This window comes from Aquila chrysaetos, chromosome 5 (genome assembly GCF_900496995.4).
Source record: "Aquila chrysaetos chrysaetos chromosome 5, bAquChr1.4, whole genome shotgun sequence".
In the NCBI taxonomy this organism is placed as follows: Eukaryota; Metazoa; Chordata; class Aves; order Accipitriformes; family Accipitridae; genus Aquila; species Aquila chrysaetos.
In genome coordinates this window covers 40,288,143-40,308,402 of record NC_044008.1, presented here as the reverse complement: position 1 = coordinate 40,308,402, position 20,260 = coordinate 40,288,143, and the positions used below count along the sequence as shown (strand labels likewise).

Genomic DNA, 20,260 nt, shown 5'->3' with positions numbered 1-20,260 from the left:
ATGCGTGGTTGGCGATGGCAAGAAGCAACTGTCATTGCAGGCTTTTGTTTGCCGTCGTTTGCCCCATGCCGCAGTCAGGTACACCCTGGGCGGTGGTGTCCCCATCATGGAGCACCTCTGTTCCACAGCGAGGTCACGCTGGCAGCACCTGAAACCCCAAGACCACCACAACCCCCCTCCCTTTGACGTTTTTAGGTTCCAGCTAGTGAACCGTTTTCTGCTAAAGAAAAGAAAAACCGTCAAGTTCAACAGGGCCACACGAGCTGGGACAACAGTGACAAATCCTTGGGCACATGGCCAGTGTCAATGCCTTCAGTGGGACTCAATTATCAACCCGACGGGTAGCGTCAAACAGAGAAACTGCTTTTTTGATAAATAAGTATATTTTTAAAGAAAACGTGTCAAGAGGGCAAAGGCGAGTGAAGACGACGCAATAAGTGGCAGCCCCGCTGCTTGCAAGACAGTCCTGCTAATTTATCCCAGCACACAAGCAGGACCCTTTCTGCTTGGTTAAGTGTACGGTTAGAAAACCCATGGGGACTTTGGAAGTGCAAAAACGTCAAACACAGAGTGGCACAGGGACCTGAGCCTGAGAAAGGGGAAATACTACGCTTCTACCCGCTGGGTCCCCCAGGAGAAAGCAAGCAGGGTGGCTGGTGGTAGAGCGGGTGGCCTGAGAGGAGCCCACCTCTGGCAAGGTTACAGGTGACAACGCTAGCTTGCAGCCAGGACTGCAACCTCCGACTTTCACATTTCTTCCAGGTCCTAAATGCTCCGCTAAACCTGGCTCCTCTGCAAAGGTCCCCGGGGAGGTTGTGCTCTCCTCCCACCCATTGCTTCACTTTCTTATCTTTCCAAAGGTCCCCTGAGTCCCACGCCAGAGCTGCCGGGGCGGTGGTGGCAGAGCCCTCCTGGCTTTTTATTGCAATCATCACGCCAATTACTCGATTGAAGTTTTCAGTTCCCATCCGTTAAAGTTTACCCAGGAAGGATCGAAGATGCCCATGCAGTTTCCCTTCGCAAATTACGGAAAGGCACTGATAAACGTATCTCAACCAATTTTCACGTGGCGGGGAAATAATTGCGCTAGCACGCGGGCCTCTGTCTGTGCTGGGGTGAAGCGCGTCGGGAGCTGGCTCCTCGGCAGAGGCACGCTCGGGCTCTTACACCTGCCTGGGGAGCAGTGACGGTGCCCGGCCCCGCTGCTCCTCCAGCACCACGCGATGGTTTAGCACCGGCACGCTCTCAACAAGGAGAAAACGCTATTGCACTTACCGGCGCTGAAATCTTGCAAGGACCTGCTGGCGAGGCAAGGAACCTGGAAAGAAGGAGAGAGAGAAATGCGGTTCAGTGGGTTGGCTGTTGACAGCAGCGGGCATTTTAAAAGGTTGACAGGGGAGTGTTGGCTTTGCACCAGCCCCGCATGGGCGGGATGGGGCATGTTGCTCCACGGCAGCGCCGAGCCCAGCCCCGCAGGGCACAAAACTGCTCCACAAACCCCAGCCACCCCAAGCCACAGCCTTGCCGTGCAACATGCCGCAATAACGAAGTCTTAGACGAGATGCCTACGCATCCTACTTAATTAGCGCCCGTTGATGTCCTGGACATCACCAGAGTTGCTCGGATATGCTCTTACACACAGCCTTCTGTATCCCCAAGCAGCTCGGAGTTGCTCGGACCAGTTGCTCCTGGCTGTGCTCTCAGCCACAGCATCCAGGTGCCCCCGTGCTGCCTCTGGAGCTGGCTGGGGTGTCCCAGCACCCAACGGGCTCCCACAAAGCAGCCTAATGGTGCCGAACCCTAAGAGCAAGAAAATTAACCTTCCCTGCCTTGTGTGCCTCCCAGCCAGCGCACTCAGACAGGGCTGTGGCCCTGCAAGTGGGAAGGAGGTTACCTCCACCTGCGCTGCATCAAGACCATCTAAATTCATCAGGACCACCTAAATTCACCCAGCCTCGCTCACCAGCCTCTCAGGACGCTCGGCCAGTGCCAGCAGGACTGCAAGCCGCTGCATACGGTGGGAATTCACCAAGGGATTAAGGAACCATTCACCACTCCAGTCCCAGTATGAACACAGGGCTGCCCCATCACTGCTCCCCTCTCCCAGTGCCTCATCAGCTCCTGGAGCGTGCCATGCAAATCTATGCTAAGGAGTCACAACAACGCAGCTGGGAAACCATAAATATCTGTGAAAAATCTCCCCATAAATCCAAGGGAAGGGGAATTTACAGTGCTTTCTTTGGAGATTTCTCCAGGTGTTCCCTATTAAGCCATTGTGCTCGTTTGCATAAGTATTCCTCAGACAATAAAGTCTTCTCTGCCATCCGTTATCGGCTCTGCAAACAGGAGTAGAGCCGGGCATGGGGTGTGCAAACACCCAGCTGTAAAGATGAGGGACTGGCTCCTCACATCACCAGGTCCTGGGGGAGGATGCTTTAAATCAGCCACAACCAGCAACAGGTTGTGTTCGCTCGGGGTCACGGCAGGTCCTCGGGCAGCGCCAACATCCACGGCCCCTTCTGCACGCAGGGGACCATGGTGACTTCTTGGAGGTGGGGACAGGTAAGACCCAGAGGTCCACACAGCCAAGGGACATCCCACAGCTCGGTCTCTGCTCGAGGACCAGTGCTTAGCATTGCCTGCTTCTTCAGAAAACATAAATAAATTAAAATTGAAAATCTGCCTCAGTGCTAGACCCCACACTCAGCAGATTTCACCCTGAGCAGCTCCTGCAAGGCTGCCCAGGTTAATTGCCAAGAGAGCATGTTATATTTCAGCTATGACATTTCTTTGCGGGTTTAACGTATCCTTATCATGACTTCCATGTACTTCTGTGTAGATGGGTAGGAGACAGGAGAAAAATGAATAATACGTTTCCTTCCAGCATGAAATTCTGAGCGTGTCCTCCGCTGAGTGCAATTACTGTGTATATGACTCCTGTAGTTTGGCTAATACTGTTAAGTATAATGGAGATTAAGGGATTTTGGGCTGCAAAGTCCGTTTCATCCATCCAGGCCCGTGCAAAGGAATACAAGCAGGGAAAAGGTCTTGCAGACCCCCCCGGACTGAGCAGAGTCTGACCTGCAGGTGACCGTCCCACCATGTCCCCTTGCTGCTGGGGACCCGGGTGGCCCTCAGCTCTGCGCGGGGGGGGAACGTGGAGGAGGGTGACCAGAGCTGCTGGGGCCACAGCGCCTGCAGCCACATCCCCAGGGCTGACGCCTCGCCGGCAGCTCCCAAACCCAGCGTGCAACCGTCTGGGATGCTCCTGGCCCCGTGTCCAGCGCCGCTGTCACGTTCCTGGACCGCTGGAGCAGGAACATGCTCCCTCCCCGGCATGCCGCACCAGGGACACAGTGGCCACGGTGAAGGACTTAAGCGGTCACGGTGTTGCTGCCGAGAGTGCTCTCCAGCCACCAGGAGAAGAGCTGTTATCTCCAAGCTGGAGAGTTAATAACAGCACCAGAAAATTTCTGCTTTGGCCGAGGCGGTGGCCTCTATCTGCCCTGCAGAGAGGAAAGCCGCAATGCCAACGTTGCCCGCGGGGCTGGACCGCGCTGCCAGCCCCCGGCCCCGCTGCACCCTGGCTCCCTAGAAGCAGGGTGGCAAACCACTGCTTTGCAGCCCTCGTGCCCAAGGAAGCCTCAAAAATAACCCTCCTGTGGAATCAGCATCCTTCCCTGGTTCAGAGCGGGCACAGCCCCAAGCTCAGCCGCTGCTCCTGCCCAGAGGGGAAGCCACGGCGAGCTCCTTCCAGCTCCTCCGAGCTGATGTAATATGACGCAGAGCAGGTACCGGGTTGTTCTGTGAGCGTAGACGAGTGAAGCGGAGCAAGGAGATGGCTTTAAGGAGTAAAAGCTGCCCTGACGTTATGAGCTCAGACACAGCCTTATGTATCCCCAAGCAGCAGAGGAGCCATCTCTGCTTTGATCTGGGTTTGATTTAAAATGGAGCATCTCCCTCAGCATCACCAGCGGGATAGCAGCGAAATAACCTCGTTTTCCTCTGCTTTGTCCCTTTCGCCACCTGCCACGAGCCAGAGGTCCCAGGGCCGCACGCCAGAGCTGCAAACCTCAGCTCCCTGCGCTCCGGGGACTCGTGGCCACGACACGCCGGGGCGGCCGCCGCTCTGGCTGCGTTCCCCTCCCCGTGCACCCCCGACACCCGCCTGCCCTGCCCCGCGCTGCACGGTCCAGCCGTGGCACGTGGGGATGCTCAGGGAGATGCTCCCTCCCCGCGCTGGGGTGCAAGCAAAGCCCGCGCAGAGCCAGCGAAACGAGAACCTGCCAGGGCATAACGCCAATTCACCGCCAATTAACTCCCCACAAATCCTCCGCTCCCCGGCCTTATCTTCCTCTGCCACATCCCCTTGCTCTCCCTCCTCCTCCTCCCAGGCTAATGGGCTTTTTGGATGTGGAGACAAGCTGTATAGGTACCCTTGGCTGTGCTCGGGAGCCTTGAAATGGCGGTGCAGCGGTGCCTGTGGGGAGGGCCGATGGGAGACATCTCCGGCACCCTTCGGACACCCTCCCGGCACCCATTGGCGATGGGGCTGCCCCACGCAGCGAAGCTCATTGCCAAGCACTCGCTTGCTCTTTCAGATTGAACGTCAGACTCTGAACGTTAACTTTTATGGCGTAATATATCCAGCACCAACCCACGTTGTCAGGAGATACCCCAAAGCTATCAGCACATCTGGATGCAAACGATTGTTTAAACACCCCACACGGTCCTGTGCGTACTGGATAGATTTACTGTCACTTCTTGTAAAATTAGGAGGGATAAAATCAAACAGCTGAGCAGCAAACGTCTGCCGGGCGGAGGGGGAGCAACCACCAGCGTGGCTCAAGGGCTCTGGCTAAAAAGGGAGCTCGGGAATAAACACCAGCGAAGCTCACCATGAGGCATCTTTGCTTACAGCTCTTGCCTGAACAGCGAATTTGACCTGCGAGCCCTCCTGACTCGCGGCAGCCCGGCGGGGTTTTGCATCAGCACTTTCTGAAATCAGCCAGATTTCAGTGGTCTTCGCTGCGGTGCGGGCAGGGCAGGCAGGGCAGGAGGGGCAGGCAGCTCCTATGCCCACGGGGGCTGCCCAGCGTGGGCAGACGAGCTGCCCTGGGAGGTTCAGTGAAGTTCCTCGGATCAACAATGGATGAAAACCACGGACAGTCAAGCACAGGGCGAGCCCTGGCCGCCCATCCTGGGCTGCCCTCCTGGCCGAGGCGGCTCGCCGCGCTGCTGGCCGCACCGCAATTCAGCAGCTGTCCGCAACACAGAGGCGACAGCAGCCCTGCGACTGCCCGAGAAACAGCTCCTGCTCATTCAACGCTCCCTCGCTCCTCTGGCGAGACCCGGGGTTGTCCGCTCCCCGCCTTGTTCCCCCAGTCTAAGTCCGTGGGCTTGCAGCACCGGCTTTTCAGAGGAGAAAGTTCACCTCTGCAGCAGAGAGCACGTATTTTACACGACAAATTGAGCTCAGCTCAAAAGCTTCAGTTTTCCACCAGAAACTGTGGGCACAGGAAATTCGTGTCCAGCCCTTTTCCATCAAGCGGCGCATCGTCCTACATGAGGAAGGGGTTTGGAATAGCGGAGCATTCCTCACGGCAGCAGATAAATGTCAGACCAGAGTTAGTGGCTGGAGGCTGAAACTAGACAAGCTCAGACTAAAAATAAGGCACATCAGTCACAAGTACTATTGCAGCTGCTAAGTTAGGAGGGAGAGGAATACTCTGTCTTCAGCTATCTCAAGGGGAAGAGAGGCTGTTCCTCCAAAAGAGGTGCTATAAGGTTGCTCACAAGCAACGTCCAAGGATTACAAGTGTCCCCGTAGAAGCGTGGGGACAGCAGCAATGGGGGGCTGGTTTCCACCAGCACTGCGGAGGGGGATGGCAGAGCTGGGACGGGGTCGTCGGGGATGGCACAGCCGCTGTGGTCTCGGCTATGGCACCAACCTTCACCACCAGCCTTCACGTCACAGCCATCTCTGGCTGTGCTGAGGCTTGTGGGACGGGAGAGGAAAAGCATTCCCAAGCCCATCTAACCCGCCTGCGAGAGCTCATAGCACCGTAGTGTCATCCCCAGCTCAGTAACCGTAACCCCTGCAGCATCGCCAGGCCCTCCCCAAATTCCCCTTCGTTGCAGCTCCCGCATTTTATCTTTAAAAGCCACAACAGGCAGGGTTCAAAAAGACATGACAAACAATCCAAGGGAAAGAATACAACAGCCCTTGAAAACCCACCCTACATTTGAAAGGGAGGGATGGAGGCAAGGCAAGAAAGCCAGTGTAAAGCCTCATTACCATCAGAAATCCTCTCTCCCTGCCCTTACCTCCCTGCTCATTTCCATATCACAGGGGACACAATACCTTTCTTCTCTTGAAAAACGTCCCATTTTTGCAGAGACTGTCTGTCCCCACTCCCAGCACCAGCTTATGGAGCTGGGGAACAAAAGCTGGGCTCACGCCTGCCCTGGCAGGCAGTGCCGGGGTGTGAGTCTCCAGGCCCTTATCAGCCTCCTGGGAGCAGTTTTTATCATTATTAGTCTACTTTATATGTTATTTTTTTTTAGCTTCAAGATCCTTTAGTCAGTCAAATTATACTCAGAGTAGCAGAAGCAGCAGAAAATAAAGCATTATAAGGGCTTCAGGAAGTTATTTTCATCTCAAGGAGCGTGTAAGAAAGGTTGACAAGTCTTTATTCTGCTCTTACGGGATAATCTGTAGGTTCCCAGCTGATACGGGGGAAAAAAATTAAAAGCATCAGAAGAAATTACAGGAAGAAGTAAAACCCAGGTCTCTGCATAAATTGAAGTAACGGGCACCTTGGCTGACAGCTGAAAGCACCAAAGGGTGAAATGTCAGCACGGGGAAGGAAAGGGGTGGCCGTGGGATCCGGGAAGGGCTGGGAAGAGGGTCCTGGGTGCAGGGCAGGAGGGTCACTCAACCCCCTCTAGCTGGTCTTTTCTCCTGCTAAGTGGACCTGTCACATCTTTCCAGTCCAAAGCATCGCTGACACAGCAGGCGGAGGAGGGAGGGAAAGCAAAGCAGCTCAGGTGTCGATCGTGGTCTCCCGTACTGCCCCGGGTCGCTGGATTCGTCTTGCTCCTGGCTGGCTGCTCCAATAAAAGCTACGAGCACGGCAAAATTTTTCCGCAAAGACTTCGGGCTCTCGCATTTACACGTGTAGTGCAGGGCCCCGGGAGCTCCCGCCCGGCAAGGGCCAAACGCGGGGCCAGGAGCGGAGCCAGGGTGCCGAGGAGGGGGCCAGGACCGCAGAGGGGAGAGAGGAGGAGGCAGCATCAACTCCCTTCCACGCCAGCCTGCGGGGATTTAGAGACGGATGCGCGAAGCGCCGGATGGCAAAGGGCTGCGGAGCCCGGCTGCGGGCGGGCGCAAGGCAGCGGGGTCCTGAGCGGTGCAAAAAGGCGCCACGAAGGCCAAGGGCGGGGGAACGGGATCCCCCTTCTCCTGACCAGGGCGCGGGGGCCGGAGGCAGCCCCCTCCCAACGAGGCAGGGCAGCCGGCCCTGCGCTTTTCGGGCTGTTCGGCGGCTGAGCTGTGCGGTGCCGAGGCGGTGCTGTCACCGGTGATTGATGGCATGGTTCAGGAGGAAATAAATTCCCAGGCTTTCGCAGGAGGTGAACTGGGGGGTGTATCCATCTTAAAGATACTTAATGAATGTGCCACAGCCCGCGGAGTGGCAGCAGATACATCTCTGCAAGCCAGCACTCCCCACGCTGTTCCTTGCAAGGTTCAGGCACAATTTAACAGCTTCTTATTGATTTTATTTATGTTCCCCAGGCCCTGGCAGTATCTATATTGCCCCAGTCCAACAAGAGCCCCATAGTCACGGCGGGGACCTGCGCTTGCTTTTCCCTTCCTGCTCCTCATCCCTCGCCCACCCTGGAAGGGGCCATGCAAAATCACCTGCCCCGGGGCAACTCTGGGGACAAAACCTGGTGTTTGGCCAGAAAGGATGCCGTTTGGGGCTCCTTGAAACATATTAAGGTCCGCGTGGGCTTCAGCTCGGTGCTTCAGGCCAAGAAAGAGGATGATGCAGGTTTACCAGAGCAATGGTGAGCACCAGCACAGCACCGGGGCAAACGCTGGTGCCACCCACACCGTCCTGGCACCAGGTTCTGGGTTGCATCTTTGGAGCTCAAAGCAAAATAAAATAAGGGCCTTACAAAAGACACCCTTGCAAGACAGACTTTGGAAAGTCTTAGCTTTTATGTAGTATAGCAGACCTTCACTTTCAAGGCAAGAAGAATGGCAATCAGCAGTTCTGGTGCATGGCTTGGCTTTGTTTTTCCCTCTTTCCCTTGGGGGGAAAAAAAAAAAGAAAGAAAAGCAGCAAAGAACAGCAGAGACCCAGCTGACCTTTCTGGCTAAGAGACCTTGTCTGAATCACTGGATGGTAACAATGAATGAAATGCCAGTGCCCTGCCTTATAAATACCAGCTTCCTCTTGGGGTGAAATGCCAGCTTTCAAACGTGGAAATGCCGCAAAGAAAATGTCACCCTCCCCAAGGTGTGAAATGCCAGCCTGCTGCAAGCGCCCAGGCTCACCCACAGGGAGATGGGCAGGCTAGTGCCTGCTGCCGGGTCCCCAGTCTCCTCCCGTCAGGGGTCTTCTCCAAAGCTCGCCGAAGACAACGGCATGAAGGGGACAGGTCTTCGATGTGGGACAGCCAGAGCATTAGTCCTCCAGCGTTATCTTTAGCATCACAGCAGCGAGCGGCTCAGGAAAGCCGTCTTTGCGGTTTGGGTGTTTTTTCTTCTCTTTTCCAGTGGCTACGAGATTTGTCAGCGTGGCCAGTGAACCAAACAAATCACATTTAAAGATTGGTTCTCATCAAGCCAAAACAGTTGTTTCCAGTTTTCCCAGCTAAATGGAAAAACAATCGAGCATAAGAAGATTTTGCCATCTAAAGCGTTTATCACAACCTGAACTCCTAGTTCTCAGCGAGCGCTGTTGTTGCTGGGTTTAATCCTATTTATTAAACACAGGAAATCATCCAACATACTGTCCTTGTGTGAAGAAACGCTTCCCGTGAAGCTGGCGATATTTGCAACGTCACCCTTACCCTTCCTGAGGCCAAGCTGGATAAAAGTTTGGCTTAATCCAAAGCCAGGTTTTTCAGCAGCTCATCCTTCCTTTTCTCCCCACTCGGCATCCTCCTGCCCCAGCTCACCCGGTACCGAAGCCCTGATATCAAACCCGTGCCAGGTCAGGGCAGCAAAGCAGGAGGGACAATTCCGCTCTCTGGGACCAGTGGTACCCCCAGGACCATCACTGGGAGCTGTAGGGCTGCGTAAATGTAACCAGATCTTTCTACCTGATAAAATTACGTTGGGAAATGAATGAAGTTGCTTTTTGTCATGCGGGAATTGGAGCTGTTCTCTTTCCCCACACCCACACCTTTTTTTTTCCCCCGTAAATGTGTGAAATAATTTTACCACCCTTTTTTTTTCTTTCAGTTACTCCTCCTCCCCTCAGATCTCGCCCTTCCTGGCATTTGAAAATAGCTCATGAAAAGGAGGAGGAAGGGAGGGGAATAAAAGGAAATGTGTGGGGATGCAAGATGGAAGGGGAGAAAAGGGAAAAATGCAGGAAGAGTGAATATACATGTTTTTCAAAGCAAATCAGGAATGGCCAATTGCTTTGACCCCAGCACCTGTTCTGGGAGAGGTCTACTAATTTGGCAAGTTTTGGAAGGCTCTTCACACCCTGCCACTTGTTAAGGCAACACCTAGGAAGAAAGTGGTACAGGCATGCCTGCCTACACCTGCCTGTACCCTCGTGCGCAGGCAGCCGTCTCCAGCCAGGTGCTGGGCTGCAGCAAGGCAACGCCACCGGCCAGGGAACCCAGATACCATTTATGATTAAAGCTGGTGGGGAACCCTCCGACTAAACGGACTTTCTCCCTGCGCGATGCTCATGGCTGGAACTAAAATGGTTGGAAAAAAAAGACGTGTCGGGTTTGATAACCTTCCGGCGGAGCAAAGGCACGGCCCCGGCCCCGGGCTGCAGCTCTGCCCGGCAGCCGCTGGGACCCACGGGACCCGACTGGCACGGCAAGGGGAAGGGTCTCAGTCACCTCCGACGTTCAGCTTGGAGGGGGCTGGGGTTTGAAGGGCTTCTTTCACCAGCCGGCGCCAGGCTGGTGACCAGGCTGCTCCCGGCTTGCCGGCAAATGCAAGCCATTAGTGCTGGCGGCAGCTCCGGGCGGTGGTTTCGTGCCCGACCCCTCTCCCTGCGTTATGAGTGGGAGGACATCTCCGCAGGAAGCGGTTTTAATGCATCAGCCTCCATGTGCAGCGCATCCAGGGCTTTCCCCCACGCGCTTCTCTGTAATGGATTTAATCCTGGACTCGGAATGATGCTGCCCTCCCAGAGGTCCCTGGGGAATCGAACTCCCAGTTCCTCCCCAGCTTTCCTGCCAGGAAAACGCAGCCGGGGCTGGGGGGGGGGGGGGGGCAGCCCCGGCAGCATCGCAACCCTAATGCCCTTATGCAGTACGGCTCATCTGCAAATTCCCTCTCGGCCTTGGCAGCAGCGGGGCTGCCGGCACAGGAGGAGGGATGCTCGCTCGCTGCCGGGGTGGCAGCCGGGGCAATCTTCCCCTCCCGCATCCCGGGCGAGGGGATGCAGAAACACCCCCTCTCCCCAGCACTCACACTTGCCAGCCAGATTTAAGGCCTTTGGCCACAAGGCTGTGTGCCCGTGCCCCGGCTCTTTGCCCTTTCCTGAGGTCTCTCCTGTCATTCCTGTTCGCGTTGGCGATAACCTGGGCATCCCTCATCTCCTTTTGATCTCTCCTCTCTCCCTCCACGGCACCTTCCACCTCCTTCCTGCTCCTGTCCTTCGGGCAGTGGTTCTGGGGCCGAAGGGATGCTTTCTAGTTTTTTCTTTAAAAAAACCCAACAACCTAATTCATTGCAAAGCAACCGCTTCATGTCTGACACGGAAGGGACTTGGGGATTTATGTTAGCGGCGGCACGGAGGGGAATCTGCGGCTGGAGCAGCAGCGGGAGGGCTGGCAGCGGCAGGCGTTGCCAGCACGGCTGCTGTCAAGAGTCCTGGGGAGCGATCTCCCGAGGAGCACGTCTCCACGGGGATGCACACGCATCCAGTGCCAAGTCCAAAGGATGCTTCCCACCCCGATCAGGAGCACGGCAAGCGCTCCTCACCTTGAAAGCAGCGGGAGCCGCGAGGGAAACTACGTCTCATCCCGTGCCACGCCAGCGCCGGGAAAGCTGGGCTGGGCTCAGCCTCGCAGCAGTGGCAGCACACCAGGGAGAGTCCGGCTGCTCTGGGTCGGGTTCGGGCCAGGCGAAAGCATCCCCATGCCTCCGGAGAGCGAAGGCGAGGGGGATCTGCCACTGCGTGGAGCTCCCTCAGGAGCTCGTGGGGGCATGAGTTGACCAAGCCTGACAGGCAGCGATGCCCCAGCCTGACACACAGCAAAGGGCGTCCGCAGGAGCCGAGCAGGACCATCTTGAGATCACAGTGGGATACCGAACATTTCTCCGGCTGAACGCCCGAGCCCGGCAATCCGCTTCTTTCCTCGGGAGATGCCACCCTGCAATGCTCCCTCTTCCCACCCTCCCACAGGGACACTCACTTTTTCCAGCTGAGCTGAGGAACAAACAAGTCATCACCCACTCCAAGTAGGTGGGTTGGCAACGGCCGAGGAAAAGATGCTTTATGTTTGGCGACAGTCCACGGAGCTAACTCAGCAAAGCCAGATGATAGGCAGCGAAGCCACCCTTTCCAATAATAGCACTGCGCGGCATGCAGATCACTCTTGCTCAAGAGATCTCCAAGGGCTTAGTGCGAACTTCATAATACCCCTGTTTCCAGCACACAGGAATACTGCTTGCAAAGCTAATAATTTTCTAGTGCGTCTTCATTAGCCTTTAAATGCTCTGTTTCTGGCCTCCTGTGTCTCCACGGCTGCTGGAGGCCCTGGGCCGGATCCTGCTCTCGTGCACAGTGGTGTAAACGTGTTTATCCACAGCTGAAAGCACGTTGCTGGATGTTACGCCGGTGTCTGAGCGTGCTCTCAGGTGCTGACCGTCACATCACTCCCTTCGCCTCCGAGGTGACGACGACCCTACAAGACCCCGAGCCCACCTCGCTGATGTAACCTGGGTCTGACACAGTTCCTCCCCCACAACCCCACTTTTTAGCAACCTGCAGAAGTCTGTAGCTCTCAAGGTCTGCAGAAATCCCTCCTCTCCTGAGCTCACACGAGATATTTCAACTACTGAGCCTCGAAATAAGATGCAGCACCTTTCCTCTGCACCTCCCTTCATGCCACGGACCAAGAGGCAAAACGCTCTGAAATACACCTTAATCCTCGCTTGCAGAAGAGCCTCCTTCCAGAGTAGCAGAATTATTTTATTACAGGAAAAGTCCAACCAGGGACCATGCCGAAAGCCATTCCCAAGCCATGTGCAAATAACCACACATTAGCAGCCAGCAAACCCCTCTCATTGGCAAGCAGCAGAACGGGGCAGAGCAATGCGGGCTTCAACTGGAAACATCGGCTCTGCCCCAGGCAAGGCCAGCACCAGGCTCTCCATGTGTCCGGAACACCCCGTCCTCCTCTCTGCTCCCCAGCATCTGCTAGTGTGGTCCCTTCACATTTTACCCCACTCTGGGGCTGTTTGCGAGGGCAGCTCTCCCACAGCCCGGCCCTGGGAGCCCACGCTCCTCTGCACCCGTGTGGGAGCATCAAAAACCTCCCCTGGCTTCAACACGGAGTCCCACAAGTGTTTTAGCTTCGCTGAACTGGCTTTTTCCCAGGAAAGCAAGTTTTGGTGGATGTTTTCCAGCCAGCTGGAAAGGAGCACGGTGCCTGCCAGCACTTGCACTGCTTGGGTGTTCCCCGGGGGTCTGGACCGGACCCGGCACAAGCGTAAACCAGCACCTACCCTGGCTGGGAGATGACTGGCTGCAAAGCTGGCAGTTCAGCCTTACAAAGACGTGGGATTTCCATACTCCATAGCTCCCAGCACAGGAAGAGCCCTGCCACGTCTCTCGTTTGGGATGTAAGGCGATGGGGAGGCACGATGGCCCCGGGCGAGCCCAGCTCTCCCACCGCCACTGGGGTTGGATGCGGGGCTGATTAGAGGGATTAAAAATCAGCTCAGCAGCTGGCAGCAGGAGGGATGTGCTGGCAGGGGCCAGGCTCACCAGCCTGTGGGACGCCACGGGGGGATCTTGAAAGGAAAGAAAGATCTGAGCGGGTGCATCGCCACCAGGCTCTCTCTATAACGAGGGACAGGAGCAACCCGCGGTTAGCAAAGAGCTCCCAGATGAAAGCAGCTCCATCCCCAGGATCTCGTTATTATTTCACAGGTGCTTCTCACATACCTTTTCTTTATTGTTATTTTTCTAAGGTCTCTCATTGCTCTAGATAAACGGTGCCTCTGCGGCTGCAGGCAGCGGGTGGCAGGGAAGGCAAGGTAGCTCCTGGGGGCTGCAGCCTCGGCTGCCCAAACACATGTATTCCACCTCTGGGGATGCCCAAACGTACCAAGCGGTAGGGTCTGGCAGCAAATACCCTGCACGGGACCTCAGCCCACCTCTCCAGCCCCTTCCGCCCCTCGCCAGCAGAACGGGCTTTGCAGTGGCTGGCTTCTCTGGGAATTGCTAAGAAATCCCAGCGTGAAAAGCACCGGCAAAGAGCGAACTGTCATGACCCAGCCTTTACCTCTGCCTCCGGGCATGATTGCCATAAGACAGTTTGAAATCCAGGCTGAGGAGATCCTGCCCAGCCTGCCCCAAATCTGGCAGGGAAAAAAAATCCTCCTTCCTTGAAAAGCTAAAGCTACTAAATGGCAGCCAGCCATGGATCTTTCTTTCTTCACAACGCAGCCCTGACTGGGACGGCCTGAGCCAGGATCGCTGGGCAAAGGCACCGTACAGGGACGGATAGTCTTCCCGCTGTAAGCTGGGGCATCCAACCCGGCCCTTGGCCTTTCCCAAACCCTGACCGAGCTTTTGCGGGGTTAGCACAACAGCGGGGTGACAAGGGAAGGCAGCAAGGCAGAAAGGGAAAGGATTAAAAATAGATTCCAGTTTTGTTTCAGCTATTGTAAAATAAAAGGTCCTGCAGCAACCATCGCTGAACCAAAAAGCACGCCGGTGTCTCAGGCTACGAGGGAGCTGAACAGCAGATATATTTTTCATTAAAAGACTCGTTAATATTGCAGGTTCCTGCTGCAAACCCGCTTTCCTGGCTCTGACTGATTGCTGGAGAGCCGCTTCTTCCCCCTCCCTCGCCCAGCGGAGAGGGGTCCCCCGGCCCTGAGCATCCCCTTTTGCACGCCGTGTCCCTGCCTCGATGTCCCCAGGGGCACCTCTGTCTCCCCCCAGCATCCCCCCCCACGCACTCGGCGCTGCTATCGGCGGGTAGTGAGAAAGCCCCAAGTCCAGCGCAGCCGCCCCAGACAGGGCGAGCGATACCACGCCATCAACCTGGTGAGCGAAGGTAAATAAGAAACAAATTATCTGGCATTTAAAAAAAAAGAAAGGCAAGAGCGGTCCCAACTGCACAAGCCCAACGGCTGGTGGTAAAAGGAACTCATTTCCCCCTAATGAGAGATGACTACACTTCGTTAACTCAAACTTTCTCATTAATCACCTTTGCATCACCTCTGCCTGCCTCATCGCTGTCAGGCCGTGAAAATATATGAAGAACATTCATTTGTCCCCCAATATCCCGCTCAGTAAAGATACATGGTACTGTGGAAATGGATTTACCCTGACACCCGGCTCCCAGCACAATAAGGCTAATTTAGACATGCCGTTGAGCCAAACCCTTCTTTCTCCTCTCTCCTCCCTTTATTTCATTTTAAAGCCAGCAGGTGCTGGGCTCAGCAATTAGAAGCAACAGGCAGCTGCAGGCAGAACATCGTGGGTTTGAGTGAAGGCTTCTTCTTTCCCGCCTGCTCCTCTGCCCGCGACGCCCGGCCGGAGCCGGGTACGAACCCCGGGTGCTCGGAGGGGCTGCACCGGAGCACCCGGTCCCACCGGCACCTGCTCGCGGCGTTCTGGGGCTCCGAAAAGCGGCGCAGGAGCCATTGACGTGTGGGGGCATCTCGGCGTTGGGGTCTCGATGCAGGCAATAGCCTCTTTCGGTCCCCCCCCGTGTTGGCTTTGCTGGCCCTCATGTTTCCCAAACATGCTGTATTTTATTGAAATCGTATGCAAAACGCTGCCTCCACCTCCCACGCAGCTGTTTATTTTGCAGCAGGGCTCTGTTTGTTCGAGATTTGCTCTTGCAAGGAGGGGAGGAGGGAGCGGCAGGCGGCTCTGGGAGGGGGGTACGTGGCTGGCTCCTGCCATTTTTAAAAAATTAAAGGAATGGGAATTAATTAATTCTTAATTAATTAACAGGGACTTCAACGTTGAGAGGTGCCGAATGCAGAAGATAAGAAAAAAAGGCAAAAATCCCCGGTCGTTGGACACGTTTCTTCTGGTGGAAAAGCTTTTTAAGAGATTAAAAAAAATGCAGATGATTCTGGAAGAAGGCAGTGAGAAGCAGGCAGAGCTGGCTGGAGCCCGGCGGGGCAGCCCGAGCGGTGCCACCCGCCACGGGGGCTGCAGCAGGGGCAGCCGCCAGCCTGCCCGCGCTTGGTCCGCCAGCCCAGCCTGGCCATCGCGGGAGGGACATTCCCTGCGATCAAAGGAGCGGCGCCGGAGCGAGCTGCCCGCAGAAGTCCCCAGGGCTTGCCGGCTTGAGGAAATATCAAACCTGTCTGGAAACCAAACAGCAGAGTCGGAACAGAGGGGAGAAAAGAAAGAAACGACGGGGAAAACGAAACCTAAGCTGACACCCTGTGTAATTGAAAGCATCCAATGCGGAGAACTGTCACCCCCAGTGTGGGTCGCTCGGGGGACAACACGCTTTCTCGTCACCCCTCGAGGCTGCAGCGGTGGGCAATGGAAATCCAAAGCGGCTCTGACCCCGGAGCAGCTTCCCCAGCCACCACCAAGCGTCAGCGAGGGCCCAAGAGGACAACGGCCACCGCTCTCCAGCTGCGGGTTTCTGGCGACAAGCTCCGAGGCGTGCAGATGCAGCGTGCGTAATTAAAAAGCCCGTTTGCTGGGGACGTGAAGGACATCGAGCTCCTGCCGGGAGGAGCGGCGCGGGCAGCCTATGGGCTCTCCCACCAGCAGCAGCGGCGAGGCAAACAACTCGTTGTGTAAAAAGAGCCCTCCTGCGGGAAGAAATCTTCCCCGCAGGTACCAAAAAAGCCCTGACGGAACCCAAACCTCATGTTTCAGCCTTATGATGCTGTCCCCTCCGCCACCCAACTGGCAGCAATGAGCAAAGACCCAGGAAACCTCACGGGTAGCCCGGAGCAGCCACCAAATACGCACGGATGAAAACCAGACAAAAAAAAAAAAAACCTGAGGATGCAGATTTCATGGCTCACTAATACCTCACTTGAAAGCGTTATATTATCCTGAACATTAATGGAAGCCATCTAAAAAAAAAAAAAAAAAAGGGTGTTAAAATTGGAAACAGGATGCTATTTCTCTGCTCATCGTTGCAGTGATCTCTCGCTGATCTCCAAGTTGAAGCCGTACTTTAAAAATATTCACATGCGCACGTCAGGCACTGTGGAAGCAGGACCTCTGGCGATTTGCACTTCCATCAATTAAAAAACCATACAGGAATCGGGAATCACAGGCAGCGGAAAGCATTTGCAGTCCGGCTGGAAAGGCCAAGGCAGGTAGAAATGGAAAGTGAGGAAGGAGGAGAGCGGGCGCAGGACGGATGCTCGCGTCCCCAGAGGCTCCTCTGCCCCTGTCTGACCAGTTTGGGGCAGGCGCTTCCAGAGCGGAGCAATGTGGCATCCCTGGAGCACACAGGGCACGAACGGGGACCTCCCGAAGGCTTCCCAAGCCCACGAAGGAAAAGGATGGGATCTTTTATAGGTGACCTGGGATTTTCCACCCTGACCTGCCAGCGACGTGCACCCGGAGGGTCTGCTGGCAGGCTGGACCCGAATGCGAGGAGCTGGCCGCAAGGGAGGGGTTCGCAGCCACCGTTCCCAAGCCACCACCACAGCTCCATCCCCACGCGCCCACAGCCACTGCTGGGGCGTGGGCGAGGATGGAGGACGCACTGTGGGCGCCCGTGGGAGCTGGCGCCTCGTCCTCCCCACCCGGCTCCGTCCCAGGCAAGACAGTGGAATTAAGTGCAAGTTATAATTAAGACTGGATGTTTGAAGAGAAACATAATCTCCATTCCGTGGGATTCGCCGGCACAACAGTAATTAACGTCTCATTAACATTCGCCTAATTAAGCAGTTTATGAAAGTGGATAGATTTGCATACGGCTCCACTTCAGCTTCAGTGCATCCAGCTATATCCAGGCACCAGAGTTAACCCTTCCAGGACATTCCCAACTCCCCTCAAGACTTCCCAGCCTCTCCCTGTGAGGCCACGAGCTGCCGTGGCTGCGCGTCTCACTGCGTGGTCCGACCCAAAACCAGGTAAAACATCTCCTCTCTGTCGCCTCTTTTCCAGTCAAACCCATCCTAAGCCCTTCAATCTTTCTCTGTTGGTTATTGATTTTTAAAACCCTCAGCTGGTTTCAATGCTTTCCCCCAGATCCTCGACACGTTCATCAGAGAAGCAAAAAAGACTTGTAAGAGTTTCTGAAGATGGGGAGAAATGTCACCTAAAACATTTCATGCTATACGCATTTCCAAATGTTCTTCAATGTTTAAAAACAACAACTTCAAGATTAAAGAGACGCTCCAAATTCCAAACACCAGCTTAAAAGCAGGGCGCAACAAGATGTCTCAGCAGCTTCCAAAAAGGTTTTGACATAGGGACTACGTCCCCTCTCTTTTAGAGTCTTCCCCTCGTTGGGAGGAAAGGAAAACCAGCAAGAGCAGTGGACAATCCCCAGGCCCCCAGCTGATGTCCCATCCCTCTTGGGAACAGCAAGGACCAAGACCACCATTCCCACATGGATCTTGGGGCAGCGAGGGATGTTTAACACAGCCCATCAAACAAGACACTTCCCACATGCAGCCCCTTAGAGATAAGTCACTTGAAGTGCTGGACATAACATTTTCCGCTGTTAATACTGGCTTTCTCTTCTGGTGTTGGATTAGTAAAGCCGCTGCATCCATCATGCACTTAAAAAGACCATGTGCAAACTTGCCTCCCCCCCAGCATCTCCTGGGGGGGGGGAAAAATGAGCTCTCTAGTCAGTGGTTAATGCCTGGAGACAAGATGCAACTTTGCAGCAAATACAGTGGGAGAGAAAAATTCATGACACAGCCTTTCATTGAAAATCAATAAAGCCCAGACCTGCCTGTGATATACACACTCAATTTATTCCCTGCTTGGCTTGCTGCATCTTCACCACCAGCCCTCTTGGATCAGTCCAGGTCCTCGCTGGAGGATGCAGTGCCCCTGCCCGGCTCTACCCTCTGGGTCACGGCACCAAAGCCACCAGAGCCACGTTAGCATGCGAATGTCACCTCCCTGAACCTGGCGGTCCTGGACTCGTGGCCCCACGCCCCTGGCTGCAGCAAGCCGCACTCCCACGGCTGCAATCCAGCACCCACAGCATCCCTCCCCACAGCGTGGCTGGGAGCGGGAGCCCAGCTGTGCCCTCGGGTGGCAAAGGCAATTTCAGAGTTTTCTTCCATCTCACAACAGGTGCCTACAGCTATAGCAAAGTGCCGAGCTGGGCTCCGCCAGGGAAATGCTCCTGATTTGCACTTGAAACACCTCCGTCCTGAAAGCACATCTTAATTTTCTCCTCAGCCCAGCAGCCACAAAACCTTCCTGGAAGTGGTGATGGACCGAGCCAACCTTCTGAGCCAAGCTGGGGCATCTTCCAGTCTCACCTGAGCCCGACCCACGGGACTCCCGTCACTCATCCTGTCCTGCTCCCCCTTCCCCTCCCATGGGGGCTTTGAGAGCCCCAAGAAGCGCCCAAAATCGCTGCAGATGCAGACGTTAAACTCTGCCTTTAACCTTTTTTTTCCTCCCCCCCTCCAAATCTCCCTGTCGATGCAGAAAACCCTCCCAGAAGTGGGGGGCTGGCGCCCTGCGCTTTGCCCATCCCCAGTTTATGGGGGACCCCAAAATGCTGGGGAGCCAGAATAGCAGCCGCTCCCTTGCGATGCTGGAGCTGCATCCCTAGGGCATCCCTCCTGCAGCCAAATACACATGCGAGCCAGGAGGTCGGCTCAGGGACACAGGCAGGGGATCTTGCCCGTACAGGACCTGCCCGCAGCCACCGCATCCCCTACAGCTCTGCTTCTCCTCTTGCCCGGAGCCTCAGGCTGCCACCCTCACCCAGACCCACCACCGTGGGACCACAGGGCAGCGGCAAAGAGCCGCCCCGACGCCAGGGTGAGGGGCTGATGCCAACCCGGCCCCGCGGCGGCTGCCTTCGGCATGGGGCAAGCTGCCCCCAGCTGCGAGCAGAGCAGCCGGGGAGAGGGGGGGGATTTGGGGAGAGGTGGGTGCCCAGCTGCGCCGGGGGCTTTGCCTTTGCGCCGGGCTCTGCAGGACAGCCTGACCTACTTTCTCCGGCGGCACAGTCATGCCAGCCACAGCAGAAGCGCGGGGTTTCTTCTCTCCTCTGCCACGTACAGATGTCTTCTTACAAACCGGCAGCGAGATCGCGGCGGGGCTGGCCAGGGTCCCCTCCCTGCCACCTTGCAGCGTCGCCTGTCCCCTCCCTCGCCTCCGGCCAGGCTTGCTGCCTTTGAATGGGTGCCCTCCTTTCCCTACCCTTCCCCGAAAAATTCACGGCACATCTCAGCCAAGAGGAGGATTTATTGATCGTCTTATCTGTGTCTAATCCCAGCCGGAGCGCTGTGATAAACGAAGCCAGCTAAATAAAATGCCTTCCTGCAAGGTCTCTGTGTCAAGAGCAGCTGGCTACTAGTGGGGTGCAAAGCAGGGAGCAGCCCCCCCAGGGACCCCAGACCCACCTGGACAGGGAAGAGCAGCCCACGATGGCAAAGGCATTGAAGCGAGGATTAACGCGCCGTGCTGCGAACACCCATCCGAAGCTGAGGGCAGGGGTTGGGGGGGACGAACCAAACCCAAATCACTCCATCTAATCGATGGTAAGCAGTTTAAACCCTGTTTCTCTGCAGTTCGGGGAGCCCTAATTCCAGGCATGACCTGAATCTCTTTAAAGAGAGAAGGGAGGGGAGGCAGGCAGGCAAGGAGGGGGGAGAGCCAGAAATGACGAGGAT

General features: G+C 55.8%; 1 protein-coding gene across 1 annotated transcript in view; it reads right to left on the bottom strand.

Annotated features, from left to right (window-relative positions):
• LOC115341289 (basic proline-rich protein-like) overlaps nt 1-20,260 on the bottom strand; it is a 98,503-nt gene that overhangs the window by 45,181 nt on the left and 33,062 nt on the right. The window contains exon 4 of the mRNA XM_030014007.1: nt 1,276-1,318. Within this exon, the coding sequence (XP_029869867.1) occupies nt 1,276-1,318 (43 nt within the window). The remainder of the gene's footprint in view (nt 1-1,275; nt 1,319-20,260) is intronic.